General features: G+C 41.1%; 1 protein-coding gene across 1 annotated transcript in view; it reads left to right on the forward strand.

The window, feature by feature from the left end:
* fbxo41 (F-box protein 41) overlaps positions 1–14,411 on the forward strand; it is a 290,646-nt gene extending 276,235 nt beyond the window's left edge. Inside the window, exons 4-14 of the mRNA XM_069530606.1 lie at positions 1,662–1,869; positions 3,986–4,059; positions 7,736–8,115; positions 10,452–10,690; positions 10,793–10,908; positions 11,328–11,480; positions 11,599–11,694; positions 11,802–11,920; positions 12,155–12,313; positions 12,636–12,751; positions 14,214–14,411. Coding sequence (XP_069386707.1) covers positions 1,662–1,869; positions 3,986–4,059; positions 7,736–8,115; positions 10,452–10,690; positions 10,793–10,908; positions 11,328–11,480; positions 11,599–11,694; positions 11,802–11,920; positions 12,155–12,313; positions 12,636–12,751; positions 14,214–14,276 — 1,723 coding nt within the window. The 3' untranslated portion in view covers positions 14,277–14,411. The remainder of the gene's footprint in view (positions 1–1,661; positions 1,870–3,985; positions 4,060–7,735; positions 8,116–10,451; positions 10,691–10,792; positions 10,909–11,327; positions 11,481–11,598; positions 11,695–11,801; positions 11,921–12,154; positions 12,314–12,635; positions 12,752–14,213) is intronic.
* Positions 14,412–20,620: the final 6,209 nt, after the last annotated feature.

The raw sequence follows: 20,620 nt of genomic DNA on the forward strand, positions 1-20,620 counted from the left end.
TCATCAACATTTAGAATATTTGATTAGTCATTAGAGCCTGACTGATCAGTTTGCAAATAAAAATTGACTGATATGAGCATTATTAGCATATATGTTTTACCAATACGAATATGTTCAAGGATAAACAATGCGGAAAGAAAATTCTACATAAAAAATCAATATATTGTTTTTTTTTAATACATTTTATCGTTAAACTGTAAAATATCTCAATTACATTTCTTTGTCATTAGCGTTTGCTGAGGATACACATCCCTGGGTGTTAAAGGGGAGTCGCACGGGAGTCGCTGACAAAGATGTGAACTTGGAAAGACGATGAGATTCGAGAGTGTTAAGTGTTACTGGCTGAGGCCGGTGTATTTGAGCTGGGAACGAAAACACGTGATGTCTGCAGCTGAATTTATACGTCATGCCTGCCTCCTGCTGCTCTACCCGTCACCTGAGTCGTTCCAGACACGTTCACAACAACAGGGACGTGTCTGGAACAGTCTCCTGCTGTTTTCTTCATATGTCAAAGACAAACTCTTTTCCGGAGTTCATGCCTGAAAGCAGCTTATGTGTATGTGGGAATGTGTGTATGTGGTGTTGCTCAGGTAAAGTTTATCTGCATCCCATTGAATGTATTTTTCACTGCACCAGCCGGCACTGAGGTCAAATATAAGGTTATCTATTATACGTTATCTGTGGGAGCAGTTTGACTTGCTCTGTTTGGTTGATTTGAACTTTCACCAGGTTGAGGCCATTATTACAGAGGCTGTTCATTAGTGCTATACATCAGTGACTTCTTCTACAGTTCATTATTCAAGCTGAAAGGTATTGAGTTGATGTGATCTGACTAATTCCATCTGCACATTCAGGAACATTTATGACCAGAACATTAATCATGCACACACTGTTTATTCAGACGACACAAACAGAATGACTGCAGGGAAAGATGGCTGCAGACAACCACTAAGGTTTCCTGACATCCTGCCTCTGTATCTGAGTAACACACTGTCCCTTAGAAGGATGAACTTAGCCCTCCTTTGCCTGCGGTATAAATATCCAGCTGCTCTCTCACCCTCCATTTCTTTTCTCTCTCACCCCCTCTCTGTCTCTCTCTCTCTGTGTGTTTGGATTGTGTATTTATCTCTGTCACCAGCCTTCAGTGTGTGTTAAGGGCAGGACAGCAGCTGCTCTGTATGTGAGAGAGGTTTTGACAAAATACAGCGAGGGAAAAAAAAAGTTTGAAGTCACATAAGGACCATTTGCTCAATATGTGCAGGAGCGTTTCAAGGGACTTTGAGAGCCTCAGGCAAAAGGGACCTAATAATAGTAAAGTTTGAGTGCACCACCACCCTCCCTCAAACCAAACCTCTACATTTATGAAGCTTGTGATATGGAGGCTTGTTCGGGGGTTTCTGACCATGCTGTCGTTGCAGTTGTCTGATCATAGAATGTAAAGCGATTCTCACAAAATTGTTGGTGCTGTGGATGAACATAATCAGGGCCTAAGGTAATTGTCTGCTTTGCCCACCCTGTTGCTAAGCCCCTCTCCATGTGAGCTGTAAATATTTGTCACAAGGGCAGTTCTGCTGATGCTCTCTATCGTCAGTTTAAGATTGTTTGTTATCCAGGTTAAAGAATGTGCCGATAATATCACCAATTCCCCCCTCTGCCCGCAGGGAGGTTGCCCAGATTGACCAGTTCCTTCAGGAGACGGCAGCGCGGGAAGCCAACGCCAAGGTGCGTCTGCAGCAGTTCATCGAGGAGCTGCTGGACCGAGCCGACCGCGCCGAAAAACAGCTGCAGATCATCAGCAGCTGCGGCACAACACCGAACGGGAGCCTGGGACGCTGCAGCCTTCAGGCCTCGAAGGGCAATGGATGCCAGGTAATTTATTAATAATGCTGATAAGTCATAATTTTACAAGCATAAAGTCATAATTTTGAAAGAGTAAAATCCCTGCTCTACCACGCTACTTTCTGAAATCCATTTGTTTATGCACTTGGCTCTGTGCATGCAGTCTTACAGCTCCAAACCCAGCTTACACTAACATGGGCCTGCAGGGATGTCTACATATATTAGACCATAACGTTTATGTACTGTATCTACAGCATTTTGTTGTTTAATCAAGTGCTGCTCACCCACTGGAGGATGTGTGAGGACTTGTGTTTGCAAGGTGAACAGGAGTCTAAGTATTCAGCATCAGAACAGTAGAAATATGAAGGCAGACGGCATCCTGACCAGAGGGTGTGCTTGGACAAAAGCCTCCGGAAATCACACATCAGCTCTTTAACACGTCTTCCTTTATGTTGCTCTCTGCTTTGCCTCTGTGAGTTAGAAAAATAAAAATAAAGACACAGACAGCATTGTCTGTTCTTATAAATGTCACTTATTGAAATAATTATTCCAAACCTCTTGAAGAGGTCACCTGGTCCACTCTGCACAAATGTGTGCTGCCATGGAAACCAGCTCTTGCTCAAGGTTTCAGCATGATTTTAAATTAGATGTAACGTGGTGCAGATCTGCCCGAGAGAAATTCTGCTTCAATTTTCACATACGTGATCCTCGTCTCTTCAGATCAGCATCACTGATACCTGAGATGTTTATCTGCATCTTCGGCTCACTCACCTTATAGAGAGCAGTCAGTGGTGTGAGTGCTGCTTTTTTTTGTAATAATAAGTAGCCTGTTGTAAAGACGTCTGGAATTGGTTAACAGCATTTTAGTTGTAAACAGTAACTAGACTGACACTCAGTAAGGCACATAAGGCCCAACAGTGCCCTTAAAGCCTCATCGCTAAACTCCCATTATGTTATCTCATCTACACATTGATTGTGGTTTTATCATAGAGTTTGCTCTGTTGTCCCTAACCAGTTTTTCCAAATAAACAAAATGACCCATTTTATGTATTTGCAAATAATTAATTTGCATAACTGTACAACACACCCATGATTAAAGCACAATGATCTCTTTGGATTTAAATATCAGTCGATGACATGTCATGTCTCTGCATGTGCGTGTGAGTAATCATCATGACACGGACACATGTGGAGTCAAACAGTGGTCGACACTTTGAGCCAACTAACACCTTCACACCCTGCCTCTCCATCTCTCTGCCCGTCACCACCCGAGAGACAGATTTTACAGTCACACTGGTAGGACTGACAGCTGCTGAGAGCAAGAGGGAGAAATAAATGGAAAAATTGAGTTTTGACCAAAAGTGTTTTTTTATTTCGTCCATTGTGTGAGATTTGTCTTTTCACTGCAGCCTGGTCAGAAAAAAAACAATGTTTGTGTGTTTGCCTATTTCCTCCATGGTCCTATTCCATTGGCACTAAGCCAATAGCAAGCTGAGCGAGTAGAACAGAGAGAGAGAAGAGAGAGAGAGTTTGAGTTCCTGCACATTTTCCCTCTGTGACATGTTGCCGGTCAGGTGCACATACTCCCACTTGGCACTGCCTCACACATACACATGGATGTACGCACACACGTACAAACACTACACTCAGCATGTGAGAGGAACAAGGAGGGTTTTGCTCTCGGGCAAACAGAACGAGTGAGAGGCAGATTACACATCCACCACTAGATACACTTGCTTTCAGAGCTGCATCTTTACTCGTTTGTTGGTCAGCAAGTCTTTCTATCCAACACTTCATTTGAGAACAAGATATCTAAACACCTTTTTTTCATTTAAGACCCATCCACTAACATGATTTTATTCCCTTTTAGATTTATATGAATCAGTCTGTTTGATGGACACAGACAACTGGTTGATAATGGTATCAAGAGCATTTGGTACTTAGGTTTGTGTTTATTGTCTTTATTGTAGTATTGACTATTTCAAAATACAAATTTATCTCATTGCAAACTAACATGCCTATCAAAACTCTCATATACTGTAGATTTCCATTATACACATCTCTGTGTATATGATACCAAAGCCATGGACACATCTGAGGAAGTTAAAAGTACTGAGTCGATAATATTGCGTTTGTGTCTCTGCAGAGAAATTCCAGCCTCTCTGGAAGCACAAGAGGCATGTACCAGGTATCAGACCGACGTTCGTCCCCCAGCACAGGGTAAGTTGGAATTGTAAACCATCCCAAGTTTCACTGTGCCATAAGGAGCTTAATGAGACAAGTGAAAATCCTCATGTACTGGTCCTCTCACTAACAGCAAGTAAAGATAAGATTACTCTTGTTCTTAACTACCTTAATACAGGTAGTATGATTAGGAAGAGTGTTTCTTGTGCAGTGTTCTTTAGATCCATCCATCCATTATTTAAACAGCTTATCCTTTGAGGGTCGCACAGGGGCTGGAGCCAATCCCAGCTGACTTTGGGCGAGAGGCACGATAGACTGACAGGTCACCAGTGTATCACAGGGCCAACAAACACAGGCAGACAACCATTCACACCCACACTCACATTGCTCCAGTTAACCTAAACCCCAGCATGTGTGGACTGTGGGAGAAGACACATGCAGACACAGGGAGAACATGCAAACTCCACACACAAAGACCCTGGCCCAATCAGAAATCAGATTGGGAGCTCTCTTGCTGTGAGGAGACAGTGCTAACCACTTCTCCGCTGTTGAGGGGGTAGAGCGGTCAGGGGTTTGATCCCATCTGCATGCTGAAGTGTCCTTGAGCAAGATATTGAACCCCAATTACTCCCCATAGAAAAAAGTGCTGCCCATAGATGCACTGATTATGTGTGAAGAATGTGAAGCGCTATATAAATACATGATTTACCATTCTTTAGATTGTAATATACATTTCAGAATCTTCTTTGACGGTCAGCTGTTAAGGGAGCTATAAAATGTGTCTGTTTATTTGAAAAGAATCAGTTTTTGGGTCCCGCTGGAGATTTTGCTGCTCTTTCCTGTCAGATAAATTTGGTGCACTTCATCTTTCTTACCTGGTGAGAGGTGCTGTAGTGAAACTGTCACAGAGCTTGTAACCACCATCCAAAGTGCTGGCTGCTCCTGGTCTTCGGGGGAACACTTGTCAGTCCTGTGTGGTTTAATGTTGGCCAACAAGGCAGCAGCAGAAAGCTAATGAAACCAGTGGATGTGCCAGAGTTACAACCTGTGCGACCTATGGCACTTAATAATTTTGCCTTTCCATCAGTTGTTTAAATTTCAAAAGCAAGACATAATATTGTAGATATCTCCACAGACACAGCACTGTCTCAGTAGATCGTACGTTTCAGTACATTAACTTTCTGCTGCATCAACAACACTTAGGTGCTCACATGATAAATGGAGTTTTAGATAAATGAATTAGTCAACGGCAAATTATTCATCTACATTTTTCATAATTAACAAATCGTTTGTTGATTATCAAGCAAACTGCTTAACAACCAAATGTGAGGATTTGCTCCTTTACCCTGTTTTAAATGACAAAATTTGGAAATTTAAATAGATTTTTATCATATTTTTTCAACTAAACACTAAAAAGATAACGAGTCTCTGTTAGTTGTTGCTCTCATTTATTGAAACAGTAACAGATGTACCTAAGAATCATGTGACTCCTCCTCTTACATGCGTTTCCACACTCTGACGATCAACATTAACATATTCAAATGCACGATAGTGTTGGACACGGATATGTGATGTAATAGATCCTGTTTTAAGACTGAGACTCACTGAGTAATGACACTGAGATGGAGATTGGACATGAGGTGTGACTTTTTATATTCGGGTCTCTGCTGGAGATTTCAGACACATGGCGCTGCCGTTATACCCTGACTAACATAACTGTCGTCCCCAGTTGGTACGTGAACGTGTTTCCTAATGTGATCTCACAAAACCTGTCAGGCCTTCCCCTTTGAATCATGGACACACACAGATACTCCAAACAACATCCCTCAGAACCTCCTGTCTCATGTTATAAATAGATCGTAATCAGTGAAGATTTAGATTCTCATTAGAAATGTGGCAAATTTGCACCAAAATATCTTTACTTTTTGAAATCTCTATAATGATCACTAATATATTCTTTTATGTCTTACATAAAGAAAAAATAAGTCTTTTAAAAATGTATTTGCACATAAAGAATCAATACAAGAGTCTCTGTGTTCCTTCTACAGATTACTTCTCTCTGATGCTACTGTGGAATCACACATTGAAATAATAAGTTAGCAGTTCCTGCAGTAATCACAAGCTGTTTAATTTGTGGCTAAACGTATATATTTCATCTTCTGTTCTTCATGTTCACTTGTAGGTCTTGATGTAGGTTGTACTTGCAGGATCAGACTCCCTTTCTTTTTTATTCCCAAAACGATTTAAACAGATGATTTGACTCTGAGAAAAGGAAAATGTCCTACTTTTTCAGAGGCTGATATTTGTAACCGTTCATTGCTTGTGCCAGCTCTGAGGTTATTTTAAGCACCATCACAGCACATATGTACAAAAGCTGCCCTCGTTCTACTATGAATTCTCTGAGATGCTGCCATACCATGTCAGTCGCACTGCAACGTCTGGTTTTAGAAGGGGTTAAGTCAAATTGAATACCAACACTGCTGGGTAGAGAGAAATCTTTACTGAAAATAGTGAAGGCTTAAGAGCCAAGGCTTAAGAGAAAGATTAATTCTTGGCAGTAATTTCCAGGAGTCTCTGCTGGTCACTACCCACAAGACCTTTACAAAACCACAGTGTTTTTGATATGTGGATTAATAAGCTTGAAATGCATGTTCAAGTGTATTTTATGACCTTTAGTCAGAGACAGACTGTTCCCAGGAATCTGTCTTTAGCTTGACATTTATCTTAAAGACAGGAGGGTGCAAGAACGTGAATCAGACCCAAACAGAACAATGTGGTTTATTCAGTCCAATTCAACAAGGTTTGCTCTGGAGAAACAAAACAACTCAAACAGATGACACAGCATAGGAGAGACAGTTCCTCAGGCCATGACTCAGCAGTTCACTTACACCACAACAAACAGGGGCACTAAATTGAAGATGGTAATGTTTGTATTCTGGCCAGAGAACACTGATGGATTGAAAGAGGAGTGAAAGAATCCATCTTTGCCAACTGGGAAAAACCATCACTTAACAGAGGAGGTGGTTTACAGCTCTGACTATCAGCCACCTACAATGTCCTAGAGTGAAAAAGCCTTTATTTTCATGTTGATCATGTCTGTACCGTTGATGTGCAGTGAGCCTTTTTAATCTTCCTATCTAATCTCATTTCAATTTTATTCTTTTTTATTTTTTATATTCAACTTTTTTGTCATTTTGAATAAAGAATGAAACCTATTATAACTATGTACCATGTGTACCTCCAGAGATTTGGTTTCTTAGCTATTCTCTCTGACGGCCTTGTGCAGTTCAAAGCTACACAGACAGTGAAAATGATCTGTTGATAATCGTTTTGACATTGTACGAGCAAAACCACTTGTTTCACTAAAATTTGCGATGTCTATATTTGTGGAATATGTCACAGGGACTTGAAAACATGAGTTGAAGGGCAGTTTTTTTCTGGTGCACACTCTCTTCACTTAACCCTAAATCATGAAACTTTAAGGTGAAGGCATTTTTGAAGGTTAGGTTTAGATTAAGGTTAGGATGAGGGTTAGGGTAATAACTATGGTTAAGGTTAGTCTCTAGACTTGTGTGTGTGCTGTTTCCCAAGATTCATCCCAACAGCCCTAATGTGTAACAGACTTTTCATGTGTCAGATGTGTTCTCCTCAAAAAGAAAAAAACAATCTTTCAATCATCACTCATGCTCCACTTCCCATTCTTCTGCTGCAGGGCATCAGGGCGGATCAAGTCCGTGTCACAGGGATCTGGTGGTTATGACAGTGACAGCGTCGAGATGCATCCCATGGAGGACTGTACCGAGGCTCAGTACTATCACATGCAGTGTCGGCTGGGTGAGGGCGGTTACGAGCGCTCCCCCGGATGCGGCTCGAGGAACTGGGGTCTCCGTAAACAGGCGATCCAGAACTGGCAGCGGCGACCTTACAGGAACAGCACGGAAGGCGATGAGGGAGACGTGTCAGACGTGGGCTCCAGGACAACGGAGTCCGAGGTGGAGATGTGGGAACAGGAGAGGAGAGCCGTGGCTGAGGTACAGCAGTCTGCTGCGCCCTATCCCCACCACGGCAGGGCAGGATACCGCCCTAACATAGGTGAGGCCTCAGATACTCTGGTGCTGGTTAGAAATCCACACACTTCATCTCACACACTCTCTCTGGTGTGAGGTCCGAGCAGCAGAGAGAGAGTGGATGGGTTGGATCAGACATGTGCATATATGGTCAACTTGGAGGGAGTCTGCCTCATATCTGCTGCAGTGTGTAAACGCGACAATATTAACACTTCATGAGTAACGACAACACAAACCCTCTCATGAATGTCCGTATTCTATCTTCCAAAGAATTTTTATTTTAAAAAATGGAATGAAGGTTTAGATTAAGGTAGAAAAAGGGCGTCATAAGCTGTACACTGTTCAGTCAATTTTTCCTTTTTCAATGGAGTGTTTGAGGGTTAGGACTTGGTTTTAGGGTCAGAATTAGGTTTGGGTCAGGCTAAGGGATAGGCTAAGGCATTTAGTTGGATGGTTAAGGTTAGGGGAAGAGGCTGGGGAATGCATTATTCCAATAAGCGTCCTCACTAAGATACACATCATCCAATTACTTGATGTTTCCAAACCTTTCCGCCACAGTAACTCCAGTTACTACATTTCCATGGAGATATTGAATGAGGATTATTTGTTAAACTGTTTCTGTGGTTTAGAAGAAATGCAAAAAAGCCAGAAGCTAAATCTCCAGTGAGTTTTGTTTTTTGTGTATTCTTGTTACTAATTTCTTTATTTTTAACGATGACTTACTGCTTATTTGATGCAAACACACCTTAATGCATTTGTGCTCTCGATTTTTTAGGAAATGATTTATTAATACACTAACACTGTTTAGGGCTGATAAAAGTCAGTTAATATGGTTGGTTGTAGTGATTATAATTGGGATTTAATCAAAAGCTCCATTCTCCCTGAGATATATTTACTTTATTCTCTGTGTGTTGTGTCAGTGTAGTTGATGAGTTAACTTTAGAGACAGTGAACATATTTGTAATTGTCCGACGTTGTTTGTCTGTTGTATCGCCTCAGTTTCTCCTCTGTGCAGTCTGTAATGAGCCATGTCAAAAGACCGCTAATCATAATGGCACATTTCTTCAGCTCCACCACAGATTGTACGTCTCTCTGTTCACTTCCTGCGCTGCCAAGATCCTTAAACTCACTGCTGCTGCTGCTCTCCACTTTTCTCCGCCTGCTGTCGTCTTTCGTCCAAATAGCAGGTGGAGCGATGCAGTCTGGGAAGGAGTAAAACTGGGCCAGAGCCCTATGACAAATTCGTATGAGTGCCCCATTAAGCTCAAACATTTTTCTCACGTAACGCTCAACATGTTTACTGGCGTTCCTCCGCTCTGACGTAGCTCTCCTTATTGGGAGAGCCTCTGCCAGCTTTGATCAGATGGTGTGTAGCTACTTTTCCCTCAGCGTGCAACACACAACTCTGCTTTTTTAGTTAATTTTGCGGTCTTGAGCGTAGGTGGTGTATGTATGTGTGTGTGTGAGAGAGAGAGAAAAAAGAGTGAGAGTGTAAGCAATGGTTCATAGCCCTGATGGTTTTGAACAGACGCCTTCCAAGGCCAAAGATGAAATGAGTCATCCAGGAGCAATCTTGCTGGGAGGGATAAGCTGAGCCTGCACTGCACACGTGGTATCAGCCAATAGAGAGACACGGATAAATATACTGCAAGTAAAGAGAAAAAAAAACTTGTAGTCTCATGTGGTGTCTTGTTGAAGGTTGGCGCCACCATGTGACAGAATTTCTGTTCACATTAACTGGTATTTACCTCAGTTTGTTGTTTAGAAATCTGCTTTAGAAAATTAGCTTGTCGTGCAGTAACAGAAGGAAAAAAACTTTCCCCCGGGAGTTTAATTTACTGAATTCACTTATTTTACACAATGATAATCATAAAGATTATATGTTATACGTGATTATTGTGAAATTATTATAATAAGAAATGAAAAGGAGAATTATTGTCTTTATCATCTTCAAGGATGTTGGGTTATTGCCTGAATTTGTCGCATATTTTGCAGGAATATGTAAAAACTACTGGACGTATCACCTCGAAACTTAGTGGAAGGACGTGGTTTAGGTCAGGGAAGAATCTATTGAATTTTGTTTGGATCCAGAAGAGGGTACGGATACAGGAATTATTTGTTTTCCCTTTAACTTATTCAACATTTATCTTGATTTCACAGAGAACAAATCATGGATTCTGATGAAAAAAAAAAGTCTGGTGTGTTTAGGAGGCTGATATTATTGAGTTTGTGCAAGATGCAGATCTAGATTCAATCTGGATCTAGTAAATTTAGGTGTGGTTTCATCATGGGACTGTTGTGCTCTCTGAGGGCCCTTCTAGAATAAACTAGAAATGCTTTCGTCCTTGGTCTGTCCCACAGGTCGGTCAGAAGGAGTCTACAGCAAACCGTGTCGCCATGAAAAGAGCCCGTCCAAATCCAACGAGGTGATCAGTCCGGAGATCCTGAAGATGCGTGCGGCTCTCTTCTGCATCTTCACTTACCTGGACACTAAAACCCTGCTGAGAGCTGCGGAGGTCTGCCGGGACTGGAAGTTTGTGGCTCGTCACCCGGCCGTGTGGACCAGAGTGCTCCTGGAGAACGCTCGCATTTCTTCCAAGGTGAACACAAGTCAATAATAATCAGCAGGGTTATAGATGCAGGAGCATCTTTGCTGTGTATTTTGAAGATTTTCACTTGTCACCACCATGTTTCTCTCATAGTTTCTGAGCACGCTGTCTCAGTGGTGCACTCAGACACACTCCCTCATCCTGCAAAACCTCAAACCGCGACAGCGAGGCAAGAAGGAAACCAAGGAGGACTACCTTAAAAGCACACGGTGAGACGCACATGCAGCGCAGCTCAGGATTTGCACATGGTTTTTAAAATATTACGCCATCAATGGGAGGTACTTAATATTTTGTGTACCGCTAGCGATGCAGATGAGAGGAAGCCAGGGGAGAATATACGATTGCACACAGATGTTTTTGATAATGATCAGCATGTAAAATATCAGTTTTCCTTTCCTGAAATAAAGTGGAAAGAGTTTTAAATCCTGTGTGAGGGTGAAAGCATTTTATTTAGGTTGAAGATGCTCTTAAATTGTTCTTCCTGCATGCAGCATATTGCCACTAACTTTTTCAAGAACATTTTCTTCAGTACCATAAGTGCTGTTATGAAGGACGGGAGAATTACTGTACTTCCTCTGTCTCTGTCTCCGTCTTTTCTTGTTGACCTTCACTCGCGGCTCTGTGTAAGTGGCTGTCTGGAGGAGGGTCTGGAGGCACTGCTAAAGGCCACAGGAAGCAACCTGCTGATACTGAAGATTTCCCACTGCCCCAACCTGCTGACGGATCGCTCCCTGTGGCTGGCCAGCTGCTACTGTCGAGCTCTGCAGGCTGTCACCTACAGGTACATCCCAACACCTCGGCCTTATCTTACCTTAATAAAACTATACATTCATATAAAGTTACAGCAGATTTCATATTTGTATTAATAAATCTAAGTAATTGTATCCATTGTGTTGCAGGAGTGCCACAGACCCAGTTGGTCAAGAGGTGATCTGGGCCCTCGGAGCAGGTTGTAGAGACATCATCTCCCTACAGGTGGCACCACTACACCCATGGTAATGTACAGAAGTATCTTTACAACTTTAATAAATGCTTTATATGTTGTGATAACTAATTGTTAGTGAAATCACTCTATATAGATTTGATTTCCCGTCTCTTTCAGCCAACAACCAGCTCGTTTCAGTAACCGATGTCTGCAGACCATCGGAAGATGTTGGCCACACCTCCGTGCTCTTGGTGTGGGAGGGGCCGGATGTGGCATTCAGGGTTTGGCTTCACTGGGTAATAGTTCCTTTTAAAACATGTCATTCAGCATGGAGTCATTTCTATACTACTGACTTTGAGAAAAGTTTGTATCATGACTACAGTGACTGAAATGATCACGGTTATCAGTATTGTCGTAGTATTGTTCAAATATCCTGAAAAAGTCATTTAACCAGGTTTTGTATCCAAACAATCTATTTATTATCAACAAAAATAATAATTATATCAAATGTGCTGGATTTTCTCCTCCAGCGAGGAACTGCATGCGTCTGCAGGTGCTGGAGTTGGACCATGTGAGTGAGATCAACCAGGAGGTGGCAGCAGAGGTTTGCAGAGAAGGCCTGAAGGGCCTGGAGATGCTGGTGCTCACATCTACACCGGTCACACCGAAAGCCCTGCTCCACTTCAACAGTGAGTAGACTCCACTGACGACAGAGAAATCTCATCTATGTAGATAGATGGATGGAGAGATAGATAAATAGATAGATGGATAGATAGATAGAGAAAGGGACAGATAGATAGATACTTTAGTGATCGGGAGGGATCGTGTTACTTTATTAAAATCCGGCACCAAGAAATATTTTCCATATGTTTAATGTAATGGCTCTAAAATAGTGTAGGTTTCCATTTCAAGGTTTTGAAAAACTAAGATGCAACTACAGACAAATAGATTATTACTGATGAAGACAAATGAATTCATGATAAACACTAAATCCTCCGTCCTCTCATGTAGGTGTTTGCCGCAACCTGAAGTCCATCGTGGTGCAGATCGGTATAGAAGACTACTTTGAGGACCCCAACAGTCCTGAAGCTAGAAAACTGTTTGATGAGATGGTGAACAAGCTGCAGGTAACCGTGGCATCAGACCTAACACTCACATGTTCCTTATGCCTGTTTCTTCTCAGTGAACATTTGTTCTTTGTCATCATGATAGTAAACACACTCAAGAATTTGGTTTTTTTAGCTTTAGAGAGAAATGATGGAAGATTTCCATTACCTTCAGAGTTTTACTACTAAATCTATTGATAATTAACGATTAAAATGGCCCTTTGCTTTTAATATGGCTTCGATCTTAACAACTTTTGTAATAATTTAAAAAAAAAAATTCTCATCTGTAACATTTTCATTCTTATATTTGTGCTCTAATGCTTTTAATTCTTCAAAGCACCTTAACTGTGTTTTGAAAGGTACTATTTAAATAAAGTTTATAATTCATACATTTTTATTAGTTTTACTCAGTAGAGCTCATGCCTTTGCTAAGGCCCAACAGTTCCCTTAAATCCAATCTAGATGCAACAAATTTCACACACTCAGATATCCATTTCCTAAGTGTGCCTGATTTTTTTTAATCAAAATCCATGAATTATATCCTGGGAAAATGTCAAAACGCCCAATGACACAATGTTAAAGAAAGCAGTAAAAACGTCTTGTGTCTGTATTCAGGACAATGCCAAAGTTTAATGTGTTGTTTTTTTGGCCCAACCACACCCTTCCTCCAGATTAGTGGAAATCCACTCAGTAGTTTTTGCGCAACCCTGCTGACAAACAAACCAACCAACCAAAAGACAGGGGCTTTAGACGCCAGGGGGTTCTGGGGCCCCCTTTGCTCACTTGGTAATCCATACACTCATTCCTTTATTGTATAACTACTCCTCCATCCATCCAGGGCAGTCAGTGTTGACTGTGTGAAGGTAATGACTAACACGGAGGGTCGCTCTGTAAACAGACGTTTGAACTTTCTTACGCATCCTGTTTCTTTTTTTTACCACCACTTTATTAACATGACTAACAGCTGAGCTAATAGTTGTTCAGAGGATGAGCTGTATCTATTTTTACTGCAACCACTCACCATTTAAACCATGAGTCAGTGGTTGGGGTCCCAGTGCTTGGCTGCCGGTTGTGGCTGTGCTGCTCAGTCAGTGTGAGAGGCTCGGGTCATTTTTTTATAGTTGACCACACACAACAACAAAACATAAGTAAAACCTGGGATTTCACAGCTTTTTTTAAAGATCTGTGTATGAGTCAGTTTTACAGTGAGTTCTTCTTGGACATTATACTCAAGATGGTGCACTTGCACAACGGTTAGGTAACCTCTCCAAAAGCTGCAAACAGCCAGAATGTATTTTTATCTCTCGCTCTTTTTGCTGTGAAAGAGAAGCCAAAGTTCTCCTCGTGTTCAGTCATCTCTTTCTGTGAAGCAAGTTCTCTTCAGGTGAATTTCATGAGAGAGAGAGAGAAAAAAAACATTTGTCCTTCGGGTATTGAGAGATGAGATTAAGATTTTTGAACTTCTTTCATCCTTTTCTTTCAGGCTCTGAAGAAGAGACCTGGCTTCTCCAAAATCCTCCACGTAAAAGCAGACAGTCTCTGCTAACGTCTTTTGCTCAGACTCTTCTTCGTCTTGGTGAGGCGCCATCTTGGCTCCAGTCAGTCAGAAAGACCCAGCTGTTTTGAGGCCACTCGGGGCTGACTGTGTCCGCAGCACCGACAGAAACCAAACACACAGCATGATGGACCAGAACCGAGGCTCAATGTAAAAACTTGACACAGAAACATCTAATTTATTATTTCAGTAGTGGGAATCGACGTCTCCTTAATATTGGTTTTGACAGAAAAGATCAGGAGGCGTATTTGGACACTATACATATAAGATAAAGGGCCTCACATTCAAACAACAACACAAGATCCCTGTTTCTCAGTCGAGTTTTTGCATTCACCATAAAAATGGATCACGACGTTGCACAAAGCCCAGACCCCCTTTTTCTGAAACCGCCTGGAGCTGGGTGACCGCGCTGTATTTATCTGTTTGCATCTACATAACGCTTGATGTAAAATATTAACCTGAGACGACCTTCAGCTCATTATACAGCAAACACACTCACCGCAGAGAAGAACAACACATGATGGCAGGTTTAAGCGAATTCATTTGCTCTAAAGATCTTCAATGATGAGAGTCTTGAAACAGGAGCTTCAGGTTTTGTGTGCGTGTGGACGAGTGAATGTTGATACAGACGAGCCAAGAATCGAACATGTGGTTTTCATCCAGTTTTTCATTGCACAACTGTTCGTCGAAACCTGGCAAAACGTGCTGCACCAGCTCCAGGCACAATGGCGGACGGCCTCAACCGTCACACACAGACCTTCTATACAGTCTCAAAGCCTCTGCATGGCGATGATGCCTTTTGCCTCTTCTACTGTCCTCTGCTTCCTCGTGTCAACAGGATCATGTCACAAACCTGGACATCCTTTTTATTTTAAATCACTGTGGAATCTGTGATCTGAGAGAACAAGCCAGGGAAAATGGTCCACAATGCATTTCTCTCTAAAACCAGTGCCATTTGGAATGATGTCTGTCTTCAGTCCCAGTGAGCGTCTTCTCCAATGTGCCATTAGTGAGGGGAGAAGAAGAGCGATGAGCGCAAGCAGCTCTCTCTGGGTGTTTAGTTTCATGTGAACATGGTCTCCAAGTGTTGTTGTTGTGTTTGTATATCATGAAGGTTTCATACTTATCATACTGGATTGTGCCATTCCTCCTCATAGGGCTTATCATGGCTGAGCCCATGTATTTATTCATCAGCTAACACCCTCTGGCGCCCTCTGCTGGTGTTGCCAGACAGTTACAGAGCTGACAGACCGCTGGTGTAGTGTGACATTTGTTCCATTTGCAGCTTTTAACAAGTATCATCTTTGCTGTTTTGGAGATCTCCAAGTCTCCAATGTCATCTTCAAGGTCACAGTTTAGTTCAGTGTGCAAATTCAGAATAAGTATGAGTAGCAATACTTTACAGCGGTGAAACAGAGTGTGCACGCCTCTGTGTTAATTTAAAGGGGTGCTCCAACTATTTCACACACAAAAATGAAATAAGTTGTGATGGTTACAACTCAGCCTGTCATGAAGCTGTATAATGTCTGTGGCTCTGAGAATAATCTAATTAAGATTATCTAAAATCAATCCCTGAGTTTAGACAACTATTGTCTAATGCGAATTAGCCTCTGGGGGCAACGGCCACTTCTTTTGGGCTTCTGGTGTAGAGAGCAGATATCTGGGCCAAGACTCTATCTTCTGTTCACCGTACACTGTTTATAGTCCGACAAGTCCTTTATCTCATGAGTTGAACATTTCTCAACACAAACTTTTTGAGGTGTTTTTGGTCCAGATAATATTTTGGCTAATCTCTAAAAACGGCTGTAATGCAGATAAAATAAAAAGCAGATAGCAGATGTATTTTGGTCTCTGTTTAGCTCAGGCAACCAGAGCCTGCTCAAATGTGATTGAAACCAGAGGGCTTCTCGCCCCCAAATCTTATCCATAGCCTATAGATTCTACATTTTCACACATGCAGAATCTGTTACTAGAGATTATTTTAGAGTGGAGATTATACATTTACACAAATTATAAATGTACTTGCACAGTTAGTGTGGAGTTTGAAAGATGTGGATGTTTACAAGGCAGAGAAGGAAAAAGATATATAGGGAAGGATAAGGTCAAGTGTTTTTGGAGTTTGGCCTTCTGCTGCATTGATCTCTCTCTCTCTCTCTCTCTCTCTCGTGCAATACTAAGTCACTCCTTAAAATTCCAAGAAATCCTGCTCTCAGTTGTGAAATAGGTTTGCAAACGAGTCGAACATCACACATAATAACAAGTTGTTATTTTACCGCCTGGTTTGTCTCTGCAACAGATCTTAACATTCATGGGAGGAGTGTGTGAGCTAGTGACAGTTTTTATGAATACTGAGCAAGGGTTCATCGTTTTCGTCTGCTGCCTTTTGGTCTCTACACCATAGTCGGCAGTGTTTATGGGGACTTGTGTAGCTGCATATTGTAGAGAAGATGTTTCAGGTCAATATGTGAAACAGTCGTGGGACGTCCATTTCTTCATGTTCTTCCAGTAAACTGCATATTAATATTAATATCCTACACTGGTTCTGATTATCTGCTCGGTTCTGTGAAGGATTATTGGGAAAGGTATAAAAACGACACAGTAGAGATGAAACAAAAAGCACTTGTTGATTTTGAGTTTTAGACAATCCTGCCTTCGCTATCAGCTACTCTGTACATAATGTTTGTAAAGAAAAGAAAAGAAAATCACCAAAAACAAGAAAAAAAAAAAGGACCAACATTTGATGTTGTATAATATTAAGGTCATAATATGAGTGGAAAACGTCGACGTTTACAGGTCTTCATTCTGTAAGCATTTTCTCTCCAAAGCCGAATGAAAGCAACATAGAGAATTATATTATGTATAACAGTAGTGTTGAAATTGAAGTTGTGTATTAGATACTTTATATAAAATGTGCATCAGAGTCATATACAGATGGAAATTATTTAAGAAGAGGATTAAGATGATAATTCCGCTATTTATTTCTATATAAAAAAGAGCGATGTGTATAATGTTGGCATGTTTGTGTTCGAGCATCAATCATTAAGTTGCCTTCTTAACTGTTCCGCTACTGTGGCAAGAAAATTATTCGATGTTTATAGAGCTTTGATTGCCTGCAGGTTAATAACGTTTCTGTTTATTTGATCCAGTCTGTTGTTGCACTAGTGAGAAAAAAAAAGATATTTCAGATGTTTATTATAAGAGTGTTGTTTTTAATGTTTAGCTATTTCTCAGTATTTGACAAAATATGATGCACTTTTTTCCTGAGCGCTTTTATTGGAAACTTTTTTTTTCTGTGAAGGTGTAGAATGAAAAACGAACTGTTCACTTACATGTCGGGGAAGATTTGGGAAATGCAGTGACAATGTGTGAACTTAACGTACAGTTTTCCTCTTTTCTCTCACGCCATCTCTCATGACTCTATCGGTTGGAAAGTTACAAAGATTGAATCTGATTCAACTACATGCAAGTGCTTTCGAGGATCATTGCCAATATGACCTTATTGTCACCTTTGTGTTTATTTCATACCAACACTACATGAACTTGTTTGTGAAAATGGACCTGCTGATGATGTTGCAGAGCCACGTGCGCTCTGGAACTGCAGACTAGAGGTGCCAAGTACGCCGGAATCATTCCTCCGGCTTACGTCTTGATTCCTGTCTCTCCAAATGTCAACCTGACTCATTTCTAAGTTAATTTATTGATTCAGTCTGAAGCATCGTCTGTGTATTTAAGTATTTAATTTTCAAATCAAACTTGGTTGCAATGACACAAATTCATTATTCTGTGCAACTGAGTGTTCGTTTACCTCTGTGCATATTTTACGTATGAATGATTGTACTCATGCCCGTTCATCTGAATAGTATTTTACACATTACCTCAACACTTATCTGGGCAATTAAGTGTGCAGTTTGTCTTTATAATTGTTTATTTTTGTCGACCATCACCAGGTCTGCCAATGGATCCATGAACTTCATCCTTATTGCTGAAAAAAAAACTTTCCCAAAAGATGATCAGCCTTCTACGATGACTGCAATAGATGGAAATGTTTTAGGACTCATTTTCACTCATTTGTTGTCATCAATAAAATTGCTTTAAATTGTATTTGCTCACATTGTCAAGTACTTTTTAAAATCTATACCTTACGATTACGAGGTCAAATTCATTTCTCGAGTTAACTAAGTAACAGGGATCACACTTTCCTGTTTTTTTAAATGAGATTTTTCAGTGCGTTCTAATATCACCATCGCACGACACAGTGTTGATTCGCAAGAAGCAAGAAACACCAGCTAAGAAATTTTATTCACCTCCTTTGGGTGGCAGCAATAATCTCAAAAGATGTCTCGAAATGAAATAAGACCAAAGTTATATATAGCTGCTTTCACACATGCACTGAAGTCCACATATTTTCCTGAGGCTGAGTGTGAGAACGTAAATGTCAGAGTAGGATTTAACTTTACCTGCCAATCCTCTAGAAAATGTCCCACAGCCCTCGTGAGAAGACAACAGGACAAAGTCTGCAAGATTAACAGTAAGAGAATGGATGTGTCGATGACATCTCTAACACACGACCAATGGAAACTGAAAAAAACTAAAAGGATACAATTACCTCAGGTTGTAAAGGAGGTGCCAAGCATGTAGAAGATGCTGGCAAAGATATCAACTCAGACATTTGAGAGCTTTTGACGATAAGGCCCAACACCTCATAATGGAATTTATGACAAGCTCTACCCAGGCACCACTTCTCGCATTCCGGAAAATTGTTCTGAAGTGTTAACATTTCTGAGGATGCTGGTGAACAGAAGAACTTCAGTGACGTGTGTTACAGGTGAGGATAATTTTTTTTTTTTTTGAATGCCAGTATTGTATCATCGGTAGTTTGATACCTATAACTAAAAATGCAAATATGAATAATAATAACAAATTCACTGCTTAACACTTGTCCATTCTGCTACACCGATCATTTATGGGTCTTTTTAATATCTATAACATCCTTTGAGGGCCAGGAGGCTCATTTTTGCTCAACGTTTGATACATATATGGAAACAGAACCTTCTGTCAGTACTCTCTGTTCATTTTGTCTATTTATACACTTTGCAGATATGGATGAAACAGACGAAATGGAGCAGTACTACTGGTCATCGTGTTACTTTGCTGGGGAACATGGGACAAACAACATCACATCCTCCTCCATCATCTGTGTCTGATGTTGTCAGAAACGCTTGACCCTGAGCTGCCCTCTGGTGGATGTATTTCTTAGCAATCATGCCAACGTTAAAGACACATAAGTGACCGAGCAGATACATCGTTTTAAATGGGCAATCAAGCAGCATTAATGAGGCTTAATATGGTCGCTGCATGGGACTGCCTCACTTCAGATGGTAGTGATGATGATGAAGCTACTTGCAGATGGTTTTAGTCAAAACAACTCGTTTGAACACATCCTCACCTTTGGCAGTGTCATGCATGGCTTTCAAAGACAACAAGTCCTAACTCATATTATCCCTCACACAAAAAGTGTTATCCGTTTACAGGTGCTCTCAGGTGCTAAATAAAGCAGATGCAGCACTATTGAGAATATAACAGGAATCAACCTGGATCAAACTGACTGTATAGAACAGGTATCTGAATCTGGAGGGGTCATGGTCGGCTCATGAGTCCTTGGTTGTGGACCTGTGAAGACCTTTACCGTATACATGTTCTCCATTCTTGACCCACAACAACCCACAACCTGCTGGATTTAGGACACATTCATGCAGAAACCAGTACTCTAAACAAATCAGTGATGTGCCCTATGTAATGTGAAGACAGATTTGTCATGAGTCATATGGTTCTTTGCTATATGATACATATCTTAAAGTGGGACTTTAACTTCCTCACCCCTTTACACATGGTAGCCTCCGTTTGAGCCTCGGGTTCAAACATCCCATCACTAATTCCTCCTCATGGATTTGTTTGCTTGTTTTGAGTCCCTCCACTGGTTCCCTGTCTCACCATGCCATGAGCCTGTGTTCCTCTGTTTGTGAGAAATCATTGAACTGCACAGCCCTGCCTGTGTGGGGGTCATGGGATAAACACTCTGAGCCCAAGTTTAGCATTAAACAGCTTAAAAACAAAGTTATCAACAAATTATTGCTGGTGAAAACAAAAGATCAGACACAGTAACTAACACTAAGACCAATACAGTGCACCTCTCAGTAGTCTGACCTCATTACTTGCTTCTCAATATCCTGCTTGTGTATAATTGGTTGTGAGGGCAGTGTTCAGTGTAGTTCCGTCTCAGCTGAGAGAAAATAATAATTATGGCAAATGCATGACCTAAAAACTTGTAGGTGTTG

This window comes from Paralichthys olivaceus, chromosome 8 (assembly GCF_024713975.1).
Source record: "Paralichthys olivaceus isolate ysfri-2021 chromosome 8, ASM2471397v2, whole genome shotgun sequence".
NCBI lineage: Eukaryota > Metazoa > Chordata > Actinopteri > Pleuronectiformes > Paralichthyidae > Paralichthys > Paralichthys olivaceus.